The 17,712-nt window shown below is 38.7% G+C and overlaps 1 protein-coding gene across 2 annotated transcripts in view; it reads left to right on the forward strand.

Moving 5' to 3' along the window:
- The window catches only part of NTRK2 (neurotrophic receptor tyrosine kinase 2), a 363,441-nt gene that overhangs the window by 63,765 nt on the left and 281,964 nt on the right, over positions 1–17,712 (forward strand). For both annotated transcript variants that reach the window (XM_028494098.2, XM_028494096.2), the window contains 2 exons: positions 5,957–5,992; positions 9,038–9,138. In XM_028494098.2, the coding sequence (XP_028349899.1) occupies positions 5,957–5,992; positions 9,038–9,138 (137 nt within the window). The remainder of the gene's footprint in view (positions 1–5,956; positions 5,993–9,037; positions 9,139–17,712) is intronic.

Genomic DNA, 17,712 nt, shown 5'->3' on the forward strand with positions numbered 1-17,712 from the left:
AGATATTACTGTAAACGTGAACACGTTGATTGCTTAAGAGTAGATTCTCTTGTTGAAATCATTGCTCGAATGATTAATACTTTAGGCTTGGAACAAGCCTAGCCAGAGCACTAGATGATAAAACACCCGGGTTTTAAAGCTTTCCATTCTTTAGGCTGTACATAAAGAGTGCCTTTAAGGCCCACTCATTCAGGAAGAATGTCACAGCTCAAGAATGCTCATTCACACAGCAGTGGGAATCAATGACTTATGCTGCCTAATTCGGGAGCAGTTGCCTCCTATGCAAAATGTGCGTCAGGAGCAAACTATAAATATTGGAAGAGTTTTCCCCACAGCTTTTCATTTGTGCCGTTTTATCCAAAGATTCATGACGTCTAGGTGAACTAGAGCTCTCTACAGCACTTAGAATTGCCCTCAAACTGGCCGCTTTAGGTTTGGTGTACTTAGGCCAAAGAATGTACGGTGGGGAAATTTCTCCAAATGTTACACATTAAGAAAATATTAAGCCCCCCCACTACTTGTTCTTAAGGCCATTTGTCAGGACCCATGTCTTGTCCTGGGAGTGAAAGGACAGAACGTTTTACCTGCTTTTCTGCCTTAAAAACGGAGAAGGGTATGGTTCAGCTATAGACTCATAATAATCATGATAATTAAGATTTATACTTAAATAGCTCTTTTTGTCTCCAGAGTACTAATGTTAATTAATTATGCCTCCTGAAGCTCCTGAGGAGTTGCCAAGCCAATGCTATTATCCTCTTCTGTCGGATGAAGACTCCTTTGTTACAGAAAACGGGAAGAGGCTCCCAGTGCTTCATGGCACAGTAGTGGTTCATCCAGAAAGAAAATCCAGATGTCCGAACCCCCGAAGTTTTCAGGCCCCGAGTTCAGCCTGCCATTTAGACAGGGAAGAGGAGAAGGATCTGGAAATCAGAAGGCAGACTGCCGTGAGTTAGAAAACACTGTTGACAAAGCAAGGGCAGTTTATTTGAAAAGAACAAATCTTTTGCTATGCCTTTATCATATGGAATTCTTTGAAATATTTTTTAAGGTCACACTAAAAAGAGTCTGCAAAAAGAATTGCAAGAAGTCTTAAAAAAATTTTTTTTTTTTAGAGCATTAGAGAGAGACTAAAAGCTTAAAGGAAAGAAACAGATGTGTCTCCTGGCCTCCGCTATTATTTTTATCTTGAGAGCAGAATGGAAAATGAACCCTCTGGTCAGGCTACCTATCTTCCCACAATTTTCTTTTTAATCCTACAAATGTGCTTTTCCTTTTACTGTAGAGTTTTACAGTTAAAAAGTCATGAAGATTTTCTCATGAAGATTTATATAAAGTCATAAGATTTACTCACCAGCTGTAAATGAGATTAGAAAATGGAAGTAAACAGGTCCTTGCATGAAGTCATTTAGCATGGAATTAAGAGGATGGTGGAGTGCTTTGGTTTGATATTGTTGAGGGGAGAAAAATGATTTTATTATCCATGTTTAGAAGCCTAAATGCCCGAAGGGTCTGTCTCTTGGAGGTGCAGACATGGCACGTTGAATACCAAGCTTCGTCAGGAGTGTGTGTGTGGTTGTAATACAGCTTCCATTGCTCTTTTCACTTGGGGCATTTCAGATTTCAGGCTGCGCTCTGGACCTTAGTCCTCTTCCTAATTCCTGACAACATGCCTTGGGTCAAGAACGAGGTACTGACAGAAATGGAAGAATTTGTTGCACCCATCTTCTCAGACCATAAAGAGATGCTGTCCTTTTTCCCTCCCCTTGAGTTTTGGTTGACCTTTTGACTTTTTTTGGCCAATAGCAAATGGGAGAAATAACACTGTGTCAGTTCTGAGTCTAGACTTTAGGTTGGCTGGAGATAAACACCAACCTTGGGAAAGAGGTCGTGGAGGATTACGAAGATATGGAGAGAAGCCCAGCCAGCCCCAAGCTATCCCAGTCATACCAGCCGAGGGGCATGGAGGGAAGGGAAGCCAACTTGGATCTTGCAGTCCCAGCTGGACTGCCCCAGTCAACAACACATGGAGCCTACTAAGCGCTGCCCAAATTGAAGAAGTAGGACAAATAAATGGTTGTTATTCTTATTGTTTTAATTAAAAAAAAAAAGCACGAGATACTAGTGAGTGTAGCACCTGGAGATGCTCAGCAGACTCTTGGGAAGATAGTACTTGAACATCAGACAAGCAGACATTGGCACTTCTCTGGTTTTGGTTGGTGTAGCTTCTGCTCTTGAGTGAGCTGTGGAGGTAGAGATGGTCTGCTGCTTGTTCAGAATGCCAGTGGGTTAAGGGAGTTCCAAGATGTCCATATTTTATTCTGGAGATTCCCAACATGAAGCATTAGGTCTTGAGGCCACCTCTGCTACCTCTGTCTGAAATTTCTTAAACAGAGCTACTTGGATAGTCTTCAAGGAAACATAACCCTTCTCAAATCTCCACAAGTGCATTACTCAAGTGCATTTATCTTTCATTCATTCTCTTTTCACTGGCTTTTTCCCTCCTAGCTCGTGTTTGTCTTTTCTCACTCACCTTTTAATCCTGATTATCTCCAACAGCGGTTCCTACCTTTAGCATATAACGGTACATAATGAATGAATTTAAACTAAGTAAATTAGACTTTAAAATGGCAGAGTATCTTCAAAATTTGACCATTGCCAAAAGTCTGAAAAGGAAATGGTGATTTTTTTTCCTGTGTCTGCATTTAAAATGATGTTAATAACTACTGTGCTATTGGCGTGTAAACCTCACTGGAGGTTAGTTTGACTGAGAAGTTGCTAGAAGCAAAATAATCTGCTTGATAAGCTGGGGTCAGCTGGAGTAATGTGACCCTGGCTTTTCATAAAGTCCAGGTCTGTGCATCCGTCCACATGGCAGGCCTCCTAAACCTTCGTACAGAAAGAGGCATTTCTTTCTTTCGATGAGTAGCTCCTCGTCAGACATAGTACAGTATGGTAGGGAAGGAAAAAAAAAACCATTCTTGTTCTTCCTACGTTGTCTTTCTGTGAGTTTCATAATCTTGCACTAAACTTGGCTAATGCTGACAATGAAAGTGAAATGACAATACTTCTCATGCACTGGGACAATGAAACTAGGAAAATATAGTGCTTTTCAGAAAGTGTAGACATGACCTAATGGTTTTGATGGTGAATTTGGCAGAAAAGGCATGCACTGATATGAATTGGAAGTCTGGAAAAGGACCTGTTTTCCAGATTCTGAGATAACCTATTTCCTTTTGATCCCACCCCAAACCCCAGTTTTCTGTACCTGACATTTGCTAAATTGAATTGATTCGACATTTTGGATCTTCCTGGGGCTTTGTGTGAGTAATGTGTTTGGGCGTTCCCTTTCTGCGGTGAGCCTGAATACACCTGTATGTCAGTCATATTCACTGAAGCCCTTTCACGTGTGTGGTGTAGATACATCTGGCTCTGCATCCTGAGTCTTTTTACTTTCTTATACAATCAGGTGGTGACTACATGTGGGGTTGCTGAGAGCATGAGAATAAATCAGGGTGACTGACTGGTCCCGATTTTAGCACTACAAGTCCTATGCCCAGGGAAAACCCTCATCCTGGACAAATTGCAAGGATTTGTTTGGAACTATCCCAGTTTTAAAACTTAAACTCCTCGGCCTCAGTCCATCTTGGTTGGTTGGTTGGTTAATCTAGTACAAATGAGGGTCCACATACTTATATCCAAATACTTAAAAAATATAAATCCAGTTAAGGAATTGTTAAATAGGTTCTATCCTCCTGCCTTGGCAAATGTATGTTTATAATGACTTGGAAGCCTGGGTCTGAAGATCAAATTCTCAGACTCTTGGAGTTCCAAGCCAGAACATAGTGGTTTTGGTAGAGCTGGTCCCGGCCATGGCCCCTGCCCTGTGCCTCCGGCTACATGGCGAGAAGTATAATGAGAGGGGATGGGTGTGCATGTGGACACCTCAGCCCACCCGTCCTCGCTCAGTCCTCACCCCACCCTTGGGGTCTTGAGTCAGAGGGAGGGCGCTCACACTGATGGTGAGGCTGCCTGGAGCTGACCAATGTAGGGGAGAGAAGAACTTGCCTAGTCCCAGCAAGTGTGTGTGGGGCCTGTGTTGAGGGAACTCTGGGTCCCGGGGACCTGGAGTCAGGTCTAGAAGTGAAGAGTAGACTCTAGTGGGCGGATGCCTTGCAGATTCAGATGGTAGGTTGAGGGCACAGTGAGACGGGGATCTGAGTGGGATCTTCTAAAGTAACAGATTACTGAGCAGTTCAAAGAATGACTTGCTCTCTTAGGATTATAGAACCTTTCCTTCCGCAGGGGTGGAAAATCCTCACCTTGAGGGGACACCATTAGGTCCAGGGACTTTGCAAAGAGAAGGGACTTCAGGGGATGAGTGGGTGTCCTGCAAGTGATATTCCCAGGGCTGCTACTGGGATATTCTCCTGCTTTACTCACTGAATTACCCCTCAACCTGCAGGGCAGCTTTCAAGATCCTTCTCAGGAATGTCATATCAGCTACAAATAATTCTGACAATGCATATTTGCATTTTGTAACTCAAAGCTACTTTGAAGTGGTGTTTGAGATTATAAAATTCAAAATACAATTGAAAATGCCTGGAATCGATAACTTAGCATGAATTCATCAGAAGTGGCTGCACAGGTTGTGCACTGCACAATTCCAGATGGTTCCATTAACATAGATGATAGTCTTAATGGTGCCCCCTAGAGTTGTACAAAGCATGGACTGCATGGCAGTATGTAGCATCCCTGAATCGAAGTGCCCAACAATCTACTTAATTTTTCCCCTGCTAAAATAGATATTCTTCTAGTTGAACTGTGTTGAAATTCTAATTTAGCATTAGGACTACTTTTATTTGGTTCTTCATTTAGACTAACCTTGATTCTTCACTGGGGAATACATGAACAGAAACTTGGCTCAAGTTTCACTTATTTTAAGTATTTTTCTGCTAAGAGTTCAGAAATGAAATGAGAACCAAGTAAACTTTATGGTTTACAAGTTTTACTTTTTCACATGGTAAGGAAAGACTAAAAGCATAGAAATGAATTTGTAAATTCATTTTGTAATCACTTAAATATTACATCAAAATTTAATTTTAATTGCAAACAGGCTTTCATATAGACATCCAGTTAGTTCTGAGTGAAGAGTAAGTAGCAAATGTTTTTTGTCACCGGTTCTTGTTGACAGTGATTTTAAAAAGTTAAAAAATTTTTCTTTTTTTGCAAATTCTCCTAGGAATATTTTAAAATGAATATTCTGACCATCTTGGAGACTAAAGACACATCCAAAAAAATTAAATGGTATACTCTTGAATTTCTCTGTGATATAACATTTATTTATAATCTCAGTAGAGAAAGTACATTTATTTTTCTATGTTGTATTAGGGTAAAAAAAAAAAAAGGGTTTATTCTGTCATGGAAATGTCCCTGAAGACCAAGTGGAGAGCAAAATTGTGCTTTAGGTATTATTATCCAGGCTGGTTAATAACGTGTTTGTGAATACAAATGGACCTGCCAAAACATAGTTTGAAAGTAACCCCCAAACCATCAGAGAATAACAAAAGTGGTATAGAAATGATCTGTTTCTGAAATAAAAATACCAAAATTACAATTAAAATGACTAAGTGTTTAATAGAAACAGTTTTTTAAAAAAGGAAAGGGTCATAATTCATTGATTGTTGAATATTTTCTTGCTAAAGTGATTTGTAAATTCTGTTTATCCTTTTCTTTCCTTTTTTGGAGGAGGGATGGAGGTTGTGGGCTTGGAGAGAACAACAAGGTTAACATGAAGCAAACCTAGAATTTCAGATTTTATTTCCCTGTCCTATAAAATAGTCTATTCAATTAGAAAACCTTCAATGTATATTTAGCCAATTTTAGTGGGTATAAGTTACTGATTTTTTAACTTCAAATGCATACTTAACAAGATATCTTTGTTTTGTTTTCTTTTTAGGTGCAAACCCAAATTATCCTGATGTAATTTATGAAGGTAGCTATCCTGTGGTCTGTATTTTGTACTTTTTTCAAAATGTTTGTCTAAAATGAAATAAAACAATTAAAAGAACTAACTTTAAGCTCAGTTAAATATACACTTCAAGCATGACATAGGCCAAAATAATATTTCAAAAATCATTCAGTAGTGATGGCTGTTTTCCCTTGATATTTACAATGCCTGTAAATAACGTTTTCTCTCTCCTGCTTGTTCTTGGAAGTCGTAAATCCATTGCGCTGTAACAGACATTTTGTTTCCATAATTGGGAACTAATTACCTGTTTAAAAGCCATGACTACCAAGAAAAGGGAGGTGTTATCAGTTTCTGGCTGTAACAGTAAACCCAATTCAAAATTATGTTTCTTACAAAATGAGGAAGGCTGGCTCACACACAGGAGCCTCACAAGCAGGGCATGGTTTTTTTTTTTTTTTTTAATTAAATTTATTTATTTATTTATTTATTTATTTATTTTTGGCTGCGTTGGGTCTTCGTTTCTGTGCGAGGGCTTTCTCTAGTTGCGGCGAACGGGGGCCACTCTTCATCGCGGTGCGCGGGCCTCTCACTATCGTGGCCTCTCTTGTTGCGGAGCACAGGCTCCAGACGCACAGGCTCAGTAGTTGTGGCTCATGGGCCCAGTTGTTACGCGGCATGTGGGATCTTCCCAGACCAGGGCTCGAACCTGTGTCCCCTGCATTGGCAGGCGGATTCTCAACCACTGCGCCACCAGGGGAGCCCCAGGGCACGTTTTAAGGTTGGTGAAACCAGCAGCTCAACCATGTCATCAGGGATCCAAGTTTTTTTTTTAATCTCTGCACTCTCCTGCCCACTGTGCTGGCTTCACTGAAGGCTGGTTTCTCTTACGGTTTTAAGATGAGTCACTCACTTTGATGAGAGAAAGGCAAGAGCTTTTGAAAGTGTTCCAGAAGAAAGAGAACTTTCCCAGAGACCTCCACCAAGCCCTCCTTGTATCTGATTCAAGACTCAGTTGGGTCATGGTCCATTTTTGCCTCCAGTACTGATAAGAGGGCTGGATTACCCTTGACTAACTAGACTCACCCCTGGAGTTTCGATCAGCTTCCCCAGAGGCTGTGCTTGATGCCCTTGAATAAAATGGGGTTCTCTTAGGAATGTGGAAAGGAAGAAACCAAAAGATTCCCTATATTAGCTTACCAAATATCTTATCTTTACTTTGCTATTTTAATTGAATCCCAGGGCTGTTTTACTAGGTATGAAAATCCATCTTTTACAGTTTTCAAACCACCTTCATGACCAGGAGGCTTCCGTTTGGGGAAGTGGCAGGCTAAATTTCAAGACTTGGCTTGAAATTTAAGATTGATTAAAACTTACATTGATTAAAAAGATACATTTATATATTTATTCTATAAAATCTATTCTTTAATTTTATATACACACCTTGACAAATGTGTATATTTATATTTTTAATATAAATATAGTTTATAATTTTAATATAAAACAATTCTCTGTATGCTTATTATATGTGTGTATATTTAACTTGAGCTAATCTTAACTAGGGAATTACATTGTCTTTACTTGTTTTATGCATGTTAAGCTATCTTTCCTCCAAGCTGTGGTTTGGATAATTTTGTGCGTGTGATTTGTGTATTTTTATTTTTATTTGTTCTGATATGGCTTAAAGAAAGAGTATGTCAAATTGTGTCACAGAGAAATATGTTTGAATTGTGATTTTCAGTTTTAAAATTATGTTTTGGACTCCTTTCCAATAATTTTTGAGACTCTAAAAATGTCATCTTTCCATTGGTCCCAGATCACACTTTGGATCTTTGGGCTACAATGTCATGATATTAAACTGTAGATACTTCAGTGGTTTAATTTTACATGAGTAGCTGAAGAGGGAATAATATGAAGAGGGAAGATAAGCAAATAAATGATATCTCCTGTTTGATTGAAATATTAATAAGTTCTAATATATTCAAAATGAAAATGGTGAGAATGTATTTTGCAGTTAAAAATAAAACAGCTACAGATAGAAAATATATGCTTTTTCTGCTAATTTTCATTCACATTCAAAGGAACACTCTGCTAATAAAATTATAATTTAAATTGGTTGCCCTGAGGCCAGCTTGATAATTCTACCAAGGGAAGATTAGCTAGGGCTGACTTAATGAGGTTGTTTGTTCAGGATGGAAATTGAAGGCACCATACCTATTTAGAATAAAAATACAAAAATTTATAAACAACGTGGTATGCAATAAGTTTACCAAAACCTTTTTATGACTTTTATATGTAATATTGTTAATAAAAACTTTGCCTACAAAAAAATCATTTACTTATATCCTGATCCCTGTAGACTAAAATTGATTCAGAAGAGCAACTACATTTGAGAACTGAGAACATACCCTCACAATTCTAAATGTTGTACTGGTGAAGTTCCCTATATATTAATTCTGAAACTGATATATTGGCAATTCAGAACTCTTCAAAAAAGTTCAGATGTGGACCCAAGTTCCCTATTGGTGACGATTCCACATTCTACCTTGAGTGCTTCTGCCTCGGAAATCAGAGCTGCTGATTTCAAGCCTGGTTCACGTCTAGGCTCTGTTGCCTTCTTGCCGGTTGACTTTAGACTAGTCATTTAACATCCCTTAGCTCTCATTCTGCAGCTGTAAAACTTGTGTTTAGACTCGATTTCCAAAGACCCTTCCAGGTCTATAAATCTGACTCTTACATGATCGATTCTCTTTTGTATTTTCATTAAATACTTTATCAAAAAAGGAATATATTCTTATGTGCAAAGAAAAATCCTAGACCTGGCTTGGAATTTGACCAAACAAAACAATGATGTAAAGATCTGGGCTGAATATAATTTTGGCATCGCACTGTCCTAACGCTGCAATGGATTTAACCCAACGGCGGGGTCACGCTTCTCCCCACCCACGCTGTCAGTGGTTTGGAATCCTGTAATTTGTCTTGCTTCATTCTGGGTTGTACTGTGGCCTCATGTTTGTTGGCAGCCTAATGACAACTTCATGCTTCCTCTTTTTCCCCTTTCTCCAATTTAAGATTATGGGACTGCGGCAAATGACATTGGGGACACCACGAACAGAAGTAATGAAATCCCTTCCACAGATGTTGCTGACAAAACCGGTCGGGAACATCTCTCGGTGAGTGGGATACTTAAGTGTTTCGTAGAATGGTTCTGAGCATTTTGGATGCTTGAATGTTGGAGGAATGGAGCTGCTTCAGTGTGAGTCTTTCAACAAAACATTTTTATTGTTCAGCTATAAATAGAGTGTTGAAGTGTGGAGGAACTAATGGAAAGGTTTAAGAGAGTGATAAAGGTACCATATAGCCTCTGACCTACTGCTGGTGATTCCTGTTTTAAATATCTGTCCTTTAAAAGATTATTACTAGAAGAGCAAGAAACCAGCTTTCTCATTCAGGGACATGTAGAGTTCTTCCTGTCTCCACACCTGTCTCCTTAAATATTTTAATAAAAATTTCAGTGCCCACCAAACGTAAGGAATCCAGTAGGTTCTGGAAGGGACTGGCCGCGGGGGTATGTAAACATACGAATGAAACACATATCTGTCCCTTTGGAGCTTACACTTAAGTCAGAGACCTGAGACGTGAACATTAGTCCCTAAATTACAAACAGAGGCTGAGCGAGGCAATGCGAGAGAGTGAAGGAGAGGGGCAGGCACCCTGTTCCTTCCTGCTGGGAGAGCCAGAGGAGTCTTTGTGGGACAGGTGGCATTTTCCACGGCCTGTGCGGAATGCCTGGGATTTGGACATAGCGGAAACGAAGGGCGGGGCGTTTTGGGTGTGTGAGTCTGAGCCTGCAGTCTGGAAGCATTCTTGCTTGGAAGGTAAGGCGTATGAGGGAGGGCGGTCCGAGGCAGGGCCATGAGGTCTTGAACCACAGTGCCAGGTAGTTAGCTTTATGGCGCAGGGAGGAGCATTGAAGGGGGCGTGAGTGAGCAGCAGGGCTGCATCTCCCCAGGACTGTGTGGCGGGGCTGGTCTGTCAGCTGCTCAGGTCAAAACCCAGCATATTCCTCCATTCTTTTCTTTTCCTCCCTGTCTTGTGCGCCCAGTCTAACATCCCGTGAGTTCTGCCTCCTTATAAACCGCCAACCCATCCATATCTCCCCACCTCCCCAGCCTCAGCCACAGGCTAACCCAGAGGCTGGCAAACTATGGCCCTCGGGCCAAGTCTGGCTTATGCCTGTTTGGGGGCAGTCTGCAGGCTAAGAATAGTTTTTACATTTTAAAGTGGTTTGAAAAAAAAATCAAAAGAAGGGTGACATTGTGTGACAAATGAAAATTTATTGAAATTCACATGTCAGTGTCCATAAATAAAGTTTTATTGGAACACAATCATGCCTATTTACATATCATCTGTGGCTACTTTTGCACTCCAGGGGCATGTGGAGTAGTTGCAGCAAAGTCTGTATGGCCTGCAATGCTGGAAATATTTACCACCTGGCCCTTTGCCGAGAAAGTTTGCCACAGTTGCTTGTTCCTGGATGACTGCCACAGCCTCCTACCCTGTCCCCCCTCCCACTCCTGTGATCTTCTGGCCGTTCTCCATATAGCAGCCCGAGTGACTTTTTTAAATAAGTTTTTTATTTTATAAGTTTCCTCTGTACTGCCTTGTGATCCAACATCTGAATACACTACAAAGTGATCATCCCACAAGTCTAGTTGTATCCGTCACCATACAGTTGACCTCATTTACCCATTTTGCCCACCCCCAGCTCCCTTCCTTTCTGGTAACCACTAATCTGATCTCTGTATCTATGAGTCTGTTTCTGTTTTGTTTTCTTGGTGTGCTTGTTTTTCTTTTTTGTTTGATTCTACAAATGAGTGAAATCATATGGTATTTGTCTTTCCCTGTATGACTTATCTCAGTTAACATAATACCTTCAAGGTCCATCCATGTTGTCACAAATGGCAGGATTTCATTGTTTTTAATGGCTGAATAATATTCCATTGTGTATATATACCACATCTTCTTTATCCATTTGTCTATTGATGGACACTTAGGTTGTTACCACATCTTGGCTGTTGTAAGTAGTGCTGCATTGAACATACATGTGCATATATCCTTTTGAATTAGTGTTTTCATGTTCTTGTATAAATAGCCAGAAGTGGAATAGCTGGGTCATATGGTAGTTTTATTTTTAAGTTTTTCAGGAATCTCCATGCTGTTTTACATAGTGGCTGTACTAATTTACAGCCGCACCAACAGTGTATGAGGATTCCCTTTTCTCAGCATCCTTGACAACACTTGTTATTTCTTGCTTTTCAATAATAGCCATACTAACAGGTGTAAGTTGATATCTCATTGTGGTTCTGATTTGCATTTCCCTAATAATTAGTGATGTTGAACATCTTTTCATGTGCTTATTGGCCATCTGCATGTCTTTGGAAAAAATGTCTATTCAGATCTCCTGCACATTCTTAATCTGGTTGTTTGTTTTTCTATTGTTGAGTTGTATGAGTTCTTTATATATTTTGGATCTTAACCCCTTATCAGATATGTGATTTGCAAATATCTACTTCCACTCAGGAGGTTGAATTTTTATTTTGATAATGGTTTCCTTCATTGTGCAGAAGCTTTTTAGTTTGATGTAATACCATTTGTTTATTTTTGCTTTTGTTTCCCTTGCCTTTGGATGCAGATCCACAAAAACATTGTTAAAACTAATGTCAATGAGGTTACTGCCTATGCTTTCCTCTAAGAATTTTATGGTTTCAGGTCTTACATTCAAATCTTTAATCCATTTTGAGTTGTGTGGCATGAGATGGTGGTCTAGTTTCATTCTTTTGCATGTGGCTGTCCAGTTTTCCCCGCACCATTTATTGAAGAGACTATCCTTTTTCCATTGTATGTTCTTTGCTCCTTTAAGTTAATTGTCCATATATGTATGGGTTTATTTCTGGGTTCTCAGTGCTGTTCTCTTGATCTGTGTGTCTGTTTTTGTGCCAGTACTATATTGTTTTGATTACTATAGTTTTGTAGTACAGTTTGAAATCAGGGAGTGAGATACCTCCAGCTTTGTTCTTTTTTCTCATGATAGTTTTGGCTATTCGGGTTCTTTAGTGGTATTCAAATTTTAGGATTATTTGTCCTAGGTCTATGAGATATGCCACTGGAATTTTGATAGGGATTATACTGAATCTGTAGATTACTTTGGGTACTATGGACATTTTAACAATATTAATTCTTCCAGTTCATGAATATGGAATATCTTTCCACTTATTTGTGTCTTTTTCAATTTCTTTCATCAGGGTTTTATAGTTTTCAGTGTGTTGGTCTTTCACTTTTGGTTAAATTTATTCCTAGGTATTTTATTCTTTTGGTGCAATTGTAAATGGGATTGTTTTCTTAATTTCTCTTTCTGATAGATCATTATTAGTGTATAGAAATGCTGTACATTTTATCATGTCATCTGAAAATCATGACAGTTTTACTTCCTCCTTTCTGATTTGGATGCCTTTTATTTCTTTTTCTTGCCTAATTTCTATGACTAGTACTTCCAACCCTATGTTGAATGAAAGTGGCAAGAGTGGGCATCCTTGTCTTGTTCCTGATCTTAGAGGAAAAGCTTTCTGCTTTACACCACTGAGTATGATGTTAGCTGTGGGTTTGTCATATATGGCCTTTATTATGTTGAAGTATGTTCCCTCTGTACCCACTTTGTTGAATTGTTATCATAAGTGGACGTTGAATTTTGTCAGGTGCTTTTTTCTTCATTTATTAAGATGACCATGTGATTGTTTACCCTTAATTTTGTTAATGTTATGTATCACATTGATTGATGTGCAGATATTGAACCATCCTTGAATCCCTGGAATAAATTATATTTCATTGTGGTGTATGATCCTTTTAATGCATTATTGGATATGTTTTGCTAATATTCGTTGAGGATTTTTGCATCTGTGTTCATCTAGAATATTGGCCGGTAATTCTCTCTTTTTTTGTGGTGTTCTTGTCTGGTTTTGGTATCCGGAAAATGCTAGCTTTGTAGAATGTGTTTGGAAGGCTTCCTTCCTCTTCAATTTTCTGGAAGAATTTGAGAAGGATAGGTCTTAAATATTCTTGGAATGTTTTGTAGAATTTGCTGTTGAAGCCCTCTTGTCCTGAGCTTTTGTTTGTTGAGAGAATTTTGATTGCTGTTTCAATTCCCTTACTAGTAATTTGTCTTTTCAGATTTTCTTTTTCTTCATAATTCAGTCTTGGAAAATTGTGTTTCTATCCATTTGTTCTAGGTTGTCCAATTTTTTGGCAAATAATTGTTTATAATAATCTCTTACGATCCTTTGTTTTTCTATGGTGTCATTGTTATTTCTCCTCTTTCATTTCTGATTTTATATATGAGTCCTCTCTCTTTTTTATTAGTCTAGCTAAAGTTCTGTTGATTTTGTTTATTTTTTTTAAAGAACCAGCTCTTAGTTTTATTGATCTTTTCTACTTTTCAGTCTTTATTTCTGCTCTGATTTTTATTATTTCCTTCCTTGTACTAATAATGGGCTTCATTTGTTATTCTTTTTCTAGTTCCTTTAGGTGTAAAGTTAGACTGCTTATTTGGGATTTTTCTAGTGTCTTGAAGTTGGCCTGTATTGCTATGAACTTCCCTCTTGCAACCACTTTTGCTGCATTCCAAAGATTTTGATATGTTGTATTTCTGTTTTTATTCGTTGCTATGTATTTTTTAAAATTTCTCCTTTTATTTCTTCAAAGACCCATTGGTTGTTTAGTAGCATGTTGCTTAATATTCACGTTTTTGTAGTTTTTCCCATTTTTTTCTTGTGATTGATTTCCAGTTTCATACAATTGTCAGTGGAGAAGATGCTTGATATGATTTTAATCCTCTTGTATTTATTAAGACTTGTTTAGTGACCTAACATGTGATCTATCTTGGAGAATCTTCCATGTGCACTTGAGAAGAATGTATATCTACTGCTTTTGGGTGGAATGTTCTGTGTATGTCCAGTAGGATCATCTGGTATGTGTCAAAGTCTGATGTTTCCTTATTAATTTTCTGTTTGGATAATCTATCCATTGGTGTAAGTGGGGTGTTAAAGTCCCCTACTATTATTGCATTACTCTCAATTTCTCCCTTTAAGTACATTAATATTTGCTCTATGTATCTTGGTGCTCCTGTGTTGGGTGCATATACATTTGTAAATGTTATATCTTCTTGCTGGATTGACCCCCTTATCATAATGTAATGCCCTTTGTCTTTTATTACTGTGTTTGTTTTAAAGTTTGTTTTGTCTATTTTTCCAGCTTTCTTTTTATTTCCATTTGCCTGGAATATCTTTTTCAATCTCTTCATTTTCAGTCTTTGTGTATTCTTTCTTCTGAAGTGAGTATCTTGTAGGCAACATATAGATAGACCATGCTTTTTTATCAGTTCAGTTGCTCTTTTAATTGGTGAATTTAGTCCATTTACATTTAAAGTAATTATTGACTAGTATGTATTGTTGTCATTTTGGTAGTTGTTTTATGGCTGTCTTTGTAGTTCCTTTCTGTTCCTTTCTTATTCTCTTTCTCTCTTACCTTGTGTTTTGGTGGTTTTCTTTAGTGTTATGTTTAGATTCCCTTATCATTTTTTTCCTGGATTTACTATAAGTTTTTCCCTTGTGGTTACTATGAGGTTCACATATAACCTCCTATGTAAGTAGTAGCCCATTTTAAGTTGGTAGCAACTTAAATTTGAACACATTCCAAAGCTTTATCTTTTTTACTCCCATTCCATGGTTTTTTTTTTTGTTTTTTTTTTTTTTCGCGGTACTCGGGCCTTTCGCTGTTGTGGCCTCTCCCATTGCGGAGCACAGGCTCTGGACGCACAGGCTCAGCGGCCATGGCTCACGGGCCCAGCCGCTCTGCGGCATGTGGGATCTTCCTGGACCGGGGCACGAACCCGTGTCCCCTGCATCGGCAGGTGGATTCTCAACCACTGCGCCACCAGGGAAGCCCATTCCCACGTTTTATACTTGTGATGGCACAAGTGGAGGCTTTGTTCCTCTAGCTTTCAGGTCCCTTTCTGAGGGAATTATTTCATTTTTAGTTGAAAGATTTGCTGTGTCCATGGTAGGAGATGAGTTTAGGATCTTCTTACACCACCCTTGAGCCTTCTCCCTTGAGTGACCACTCTTTTATTATCATTCTCAGAGTCTTCCCAATGCATTGTAATAAAACTTTTGTTATAGAAACCAACTCCTCATGGTGGTTAACAGGGCCCTACATATCTTGACCTTGTCTGTCTCTCTGACTTCATCTCCATACTCTCTTCACTGTTTACCAACTATCTTTTTAAAATACTCTCTTGCATGCTCCAGGCTTACTCTTGTCTCACAGCCTTCACATTTGCCGTTCCCTCTAGAAGGTATGCACTTCCCAGTGGTCATCACATAGCTTTAGCTAGAGTGGCCAGCAGCAGCCATTACCATTTCATTTTCTTCTGAGCAGTTATTATTGTGTGTAATTACCTTGATTATTTATTTGTTTACATGTTTAATATCTTTTTCCCTTCCCTGATTCTTTAGTAAGATTCTTAGTATAGGCAAACCAGTCAGTGTTTTTCATAGCTGTATCCTGAGTCCTTAGAATAGTGCCTGGCACCTAGGAGGTGATTAGACTAATGATGAACACTATAGAATGGGTTGCAGAAGAGAGGGATTAGAAGTGGGGTGATGATGATTTAGGTGTCTGGTGCAATGATAAAGAGATGTGATGGATATTTAAACCAGGGCCATGCAGTAGGACTAGGAGGCTCATAAATAGATACAACTTAACTGCAACTCAGAATATGCCCATCCAGTATTTGGAGACACACACCACACACACACACATTTCCACAGATGACTATGTACATTGCATTGAAATAACAAGGAAAACTGCTGTGTTAAATCAACTGCAGAATGTTTTCTAATTCCTGCCTTATGCATTCATTTCAGTTTTTACTCTCATACCAAACCACTTAATGTTTCTTGGTTTGAGAACGTTGTTTGCATATGTAAGGAATCCAAGGAACATGTGTTAAGCCCACAGATGTGTGTGTATTCCAATTACTAAAAATTATATACCAACTTCAGTTTTCTCTTTTGAATCCAAATGATAAATTTAAGCCCCCAATTGGCATATCTCGATGTTTGAACTATCTATAGTAGCGTTATTGGAAGGCAAGATCAGTGAAAATAATCTTCATTGAAAGTCTGTATGTTTTGACTCCACCTGTGGCCCTTAGAAATCTGCATGAGAGATGCAAGGCAATGTTTTGTAGAATTTAAAGAAAACTTTAAAATTATGTGTGGATCAAATATTTGATACATAACAGTCCCTGATCACAGGGAAGATCATTAGATTAGAAAAAGAGTTTTAGAGTCAGGGAGCTGATACAAAATTCAAAGGTGTTTTCAGAGCATTTGCAAGACAGCCTTAAGCATTCACCTTTCTGGTCTAACAGATGCTCCTCATGAACCCTGCTGGATTTTCAGAGGAGAGCAGCTCTTTGTTCTATGCTGAGAGGTAGTCTCAGATAAAAACCAACTAACCAACCAACCAAACAAACAAACAAACTCACTCCTGCTTTTCTCCCATGTGAAGACCACCCCCACCCCAACACACATGCACAGAGTACGTGAAATTCTGTATTTATCAAATAATTTGTTTCTGAGGAAATGATTCTTCTCATTGTCACAGGAGTCTTTGTTTATTAAAGGATTCTTTACATTTAGAACTGCTTCAATAGGTTTAAATATTTGTTAGCAGATCATAAGCTGCTTTTCTGGAGAAGAACACCTTTCCATTTTCTAAGATGACTTAAATATTCTTTAATGAAGTAGATAATGCAGGGCAGGTATTATTATCCCCACGTACAAATGAGGAAACAGAGGCTGGGAGAAATGAAGTACCTGTGAGGTCTCACAACTGGTAAAGGCAAGATATCCTGGGTTCATTAGGACATAGATCTCTTGAATGCCAGTTGAGTACTTTCCAAATTGGGTAAGACTGTGGTTCTGCAGAGTGATCCTGGGACTCAGGACAAGTCCTCCAAATGTCTCTCTGTCCCAGGTTCCTTATCTATAAAATCGTGTTTGAACTTGTTTATTAGTGAATTCTTCTTTCATCTGTAGAATTTTGGAATTTAATAATAGGGTAGAGAAACTTATAGCTAAAATGTTATGATCTCTTTCCCATGCAAATGTTAGTTAGAAATAAAGATTGAGAAAGAAACATCCGAAATCATTAGGTAAGTTTGAGGGAAATGATCTTGGTTAGAACAAGTTGATTTATAACTAGCCTTTTAGGAATCACTACCATTCTATTTATATATAGGCCACAGAGACAGAGTTAAGTTTGTACTCAGACATCTGCAGAAGTGTTCTGTGGGACAGCCACTCACAGCTGAAGCACCAGAGGAGAGAATGATTACTCCTTTGCTCCATCCTAGCCAACTGTTTGGCATGTACTCTTTTCTGTGCTTTGTAGCTTATTTAATGCTGTCCCCATCTGACCCCATCTGAAGGTGCTGTGGAGGGATTAGCCATATGTTTTTATTATCCTGCCTTCACTCTCAGCCGCATGCTTTGGAGAGGCAATGTAGTGGGTAAATCACACATAAATCACAGATTTTATACTTGGGCAGACTTTGATTCCAATCCCAAGTTTGAGAGGTATGATCTTGGGCTGCTTATTTATTTATTTATTTTATAAATCTCAGT

The sequence above is a fragment of the Physeter macrocephalus genome, chromosome 9, assembly GCF_002837175.3.
Source record: "Physeter macrocephalus isolate SW-GA chromosome 9, ASM283717v5, whole genome shotgun sequence".
In the NCBI taxonomy this organism is placed as follows: Eukaryota; Metazoa; Chordata; class Mammalia; order Artiodactyla; family Physeteridae; genus Physeter; species Physeter macrocephalus.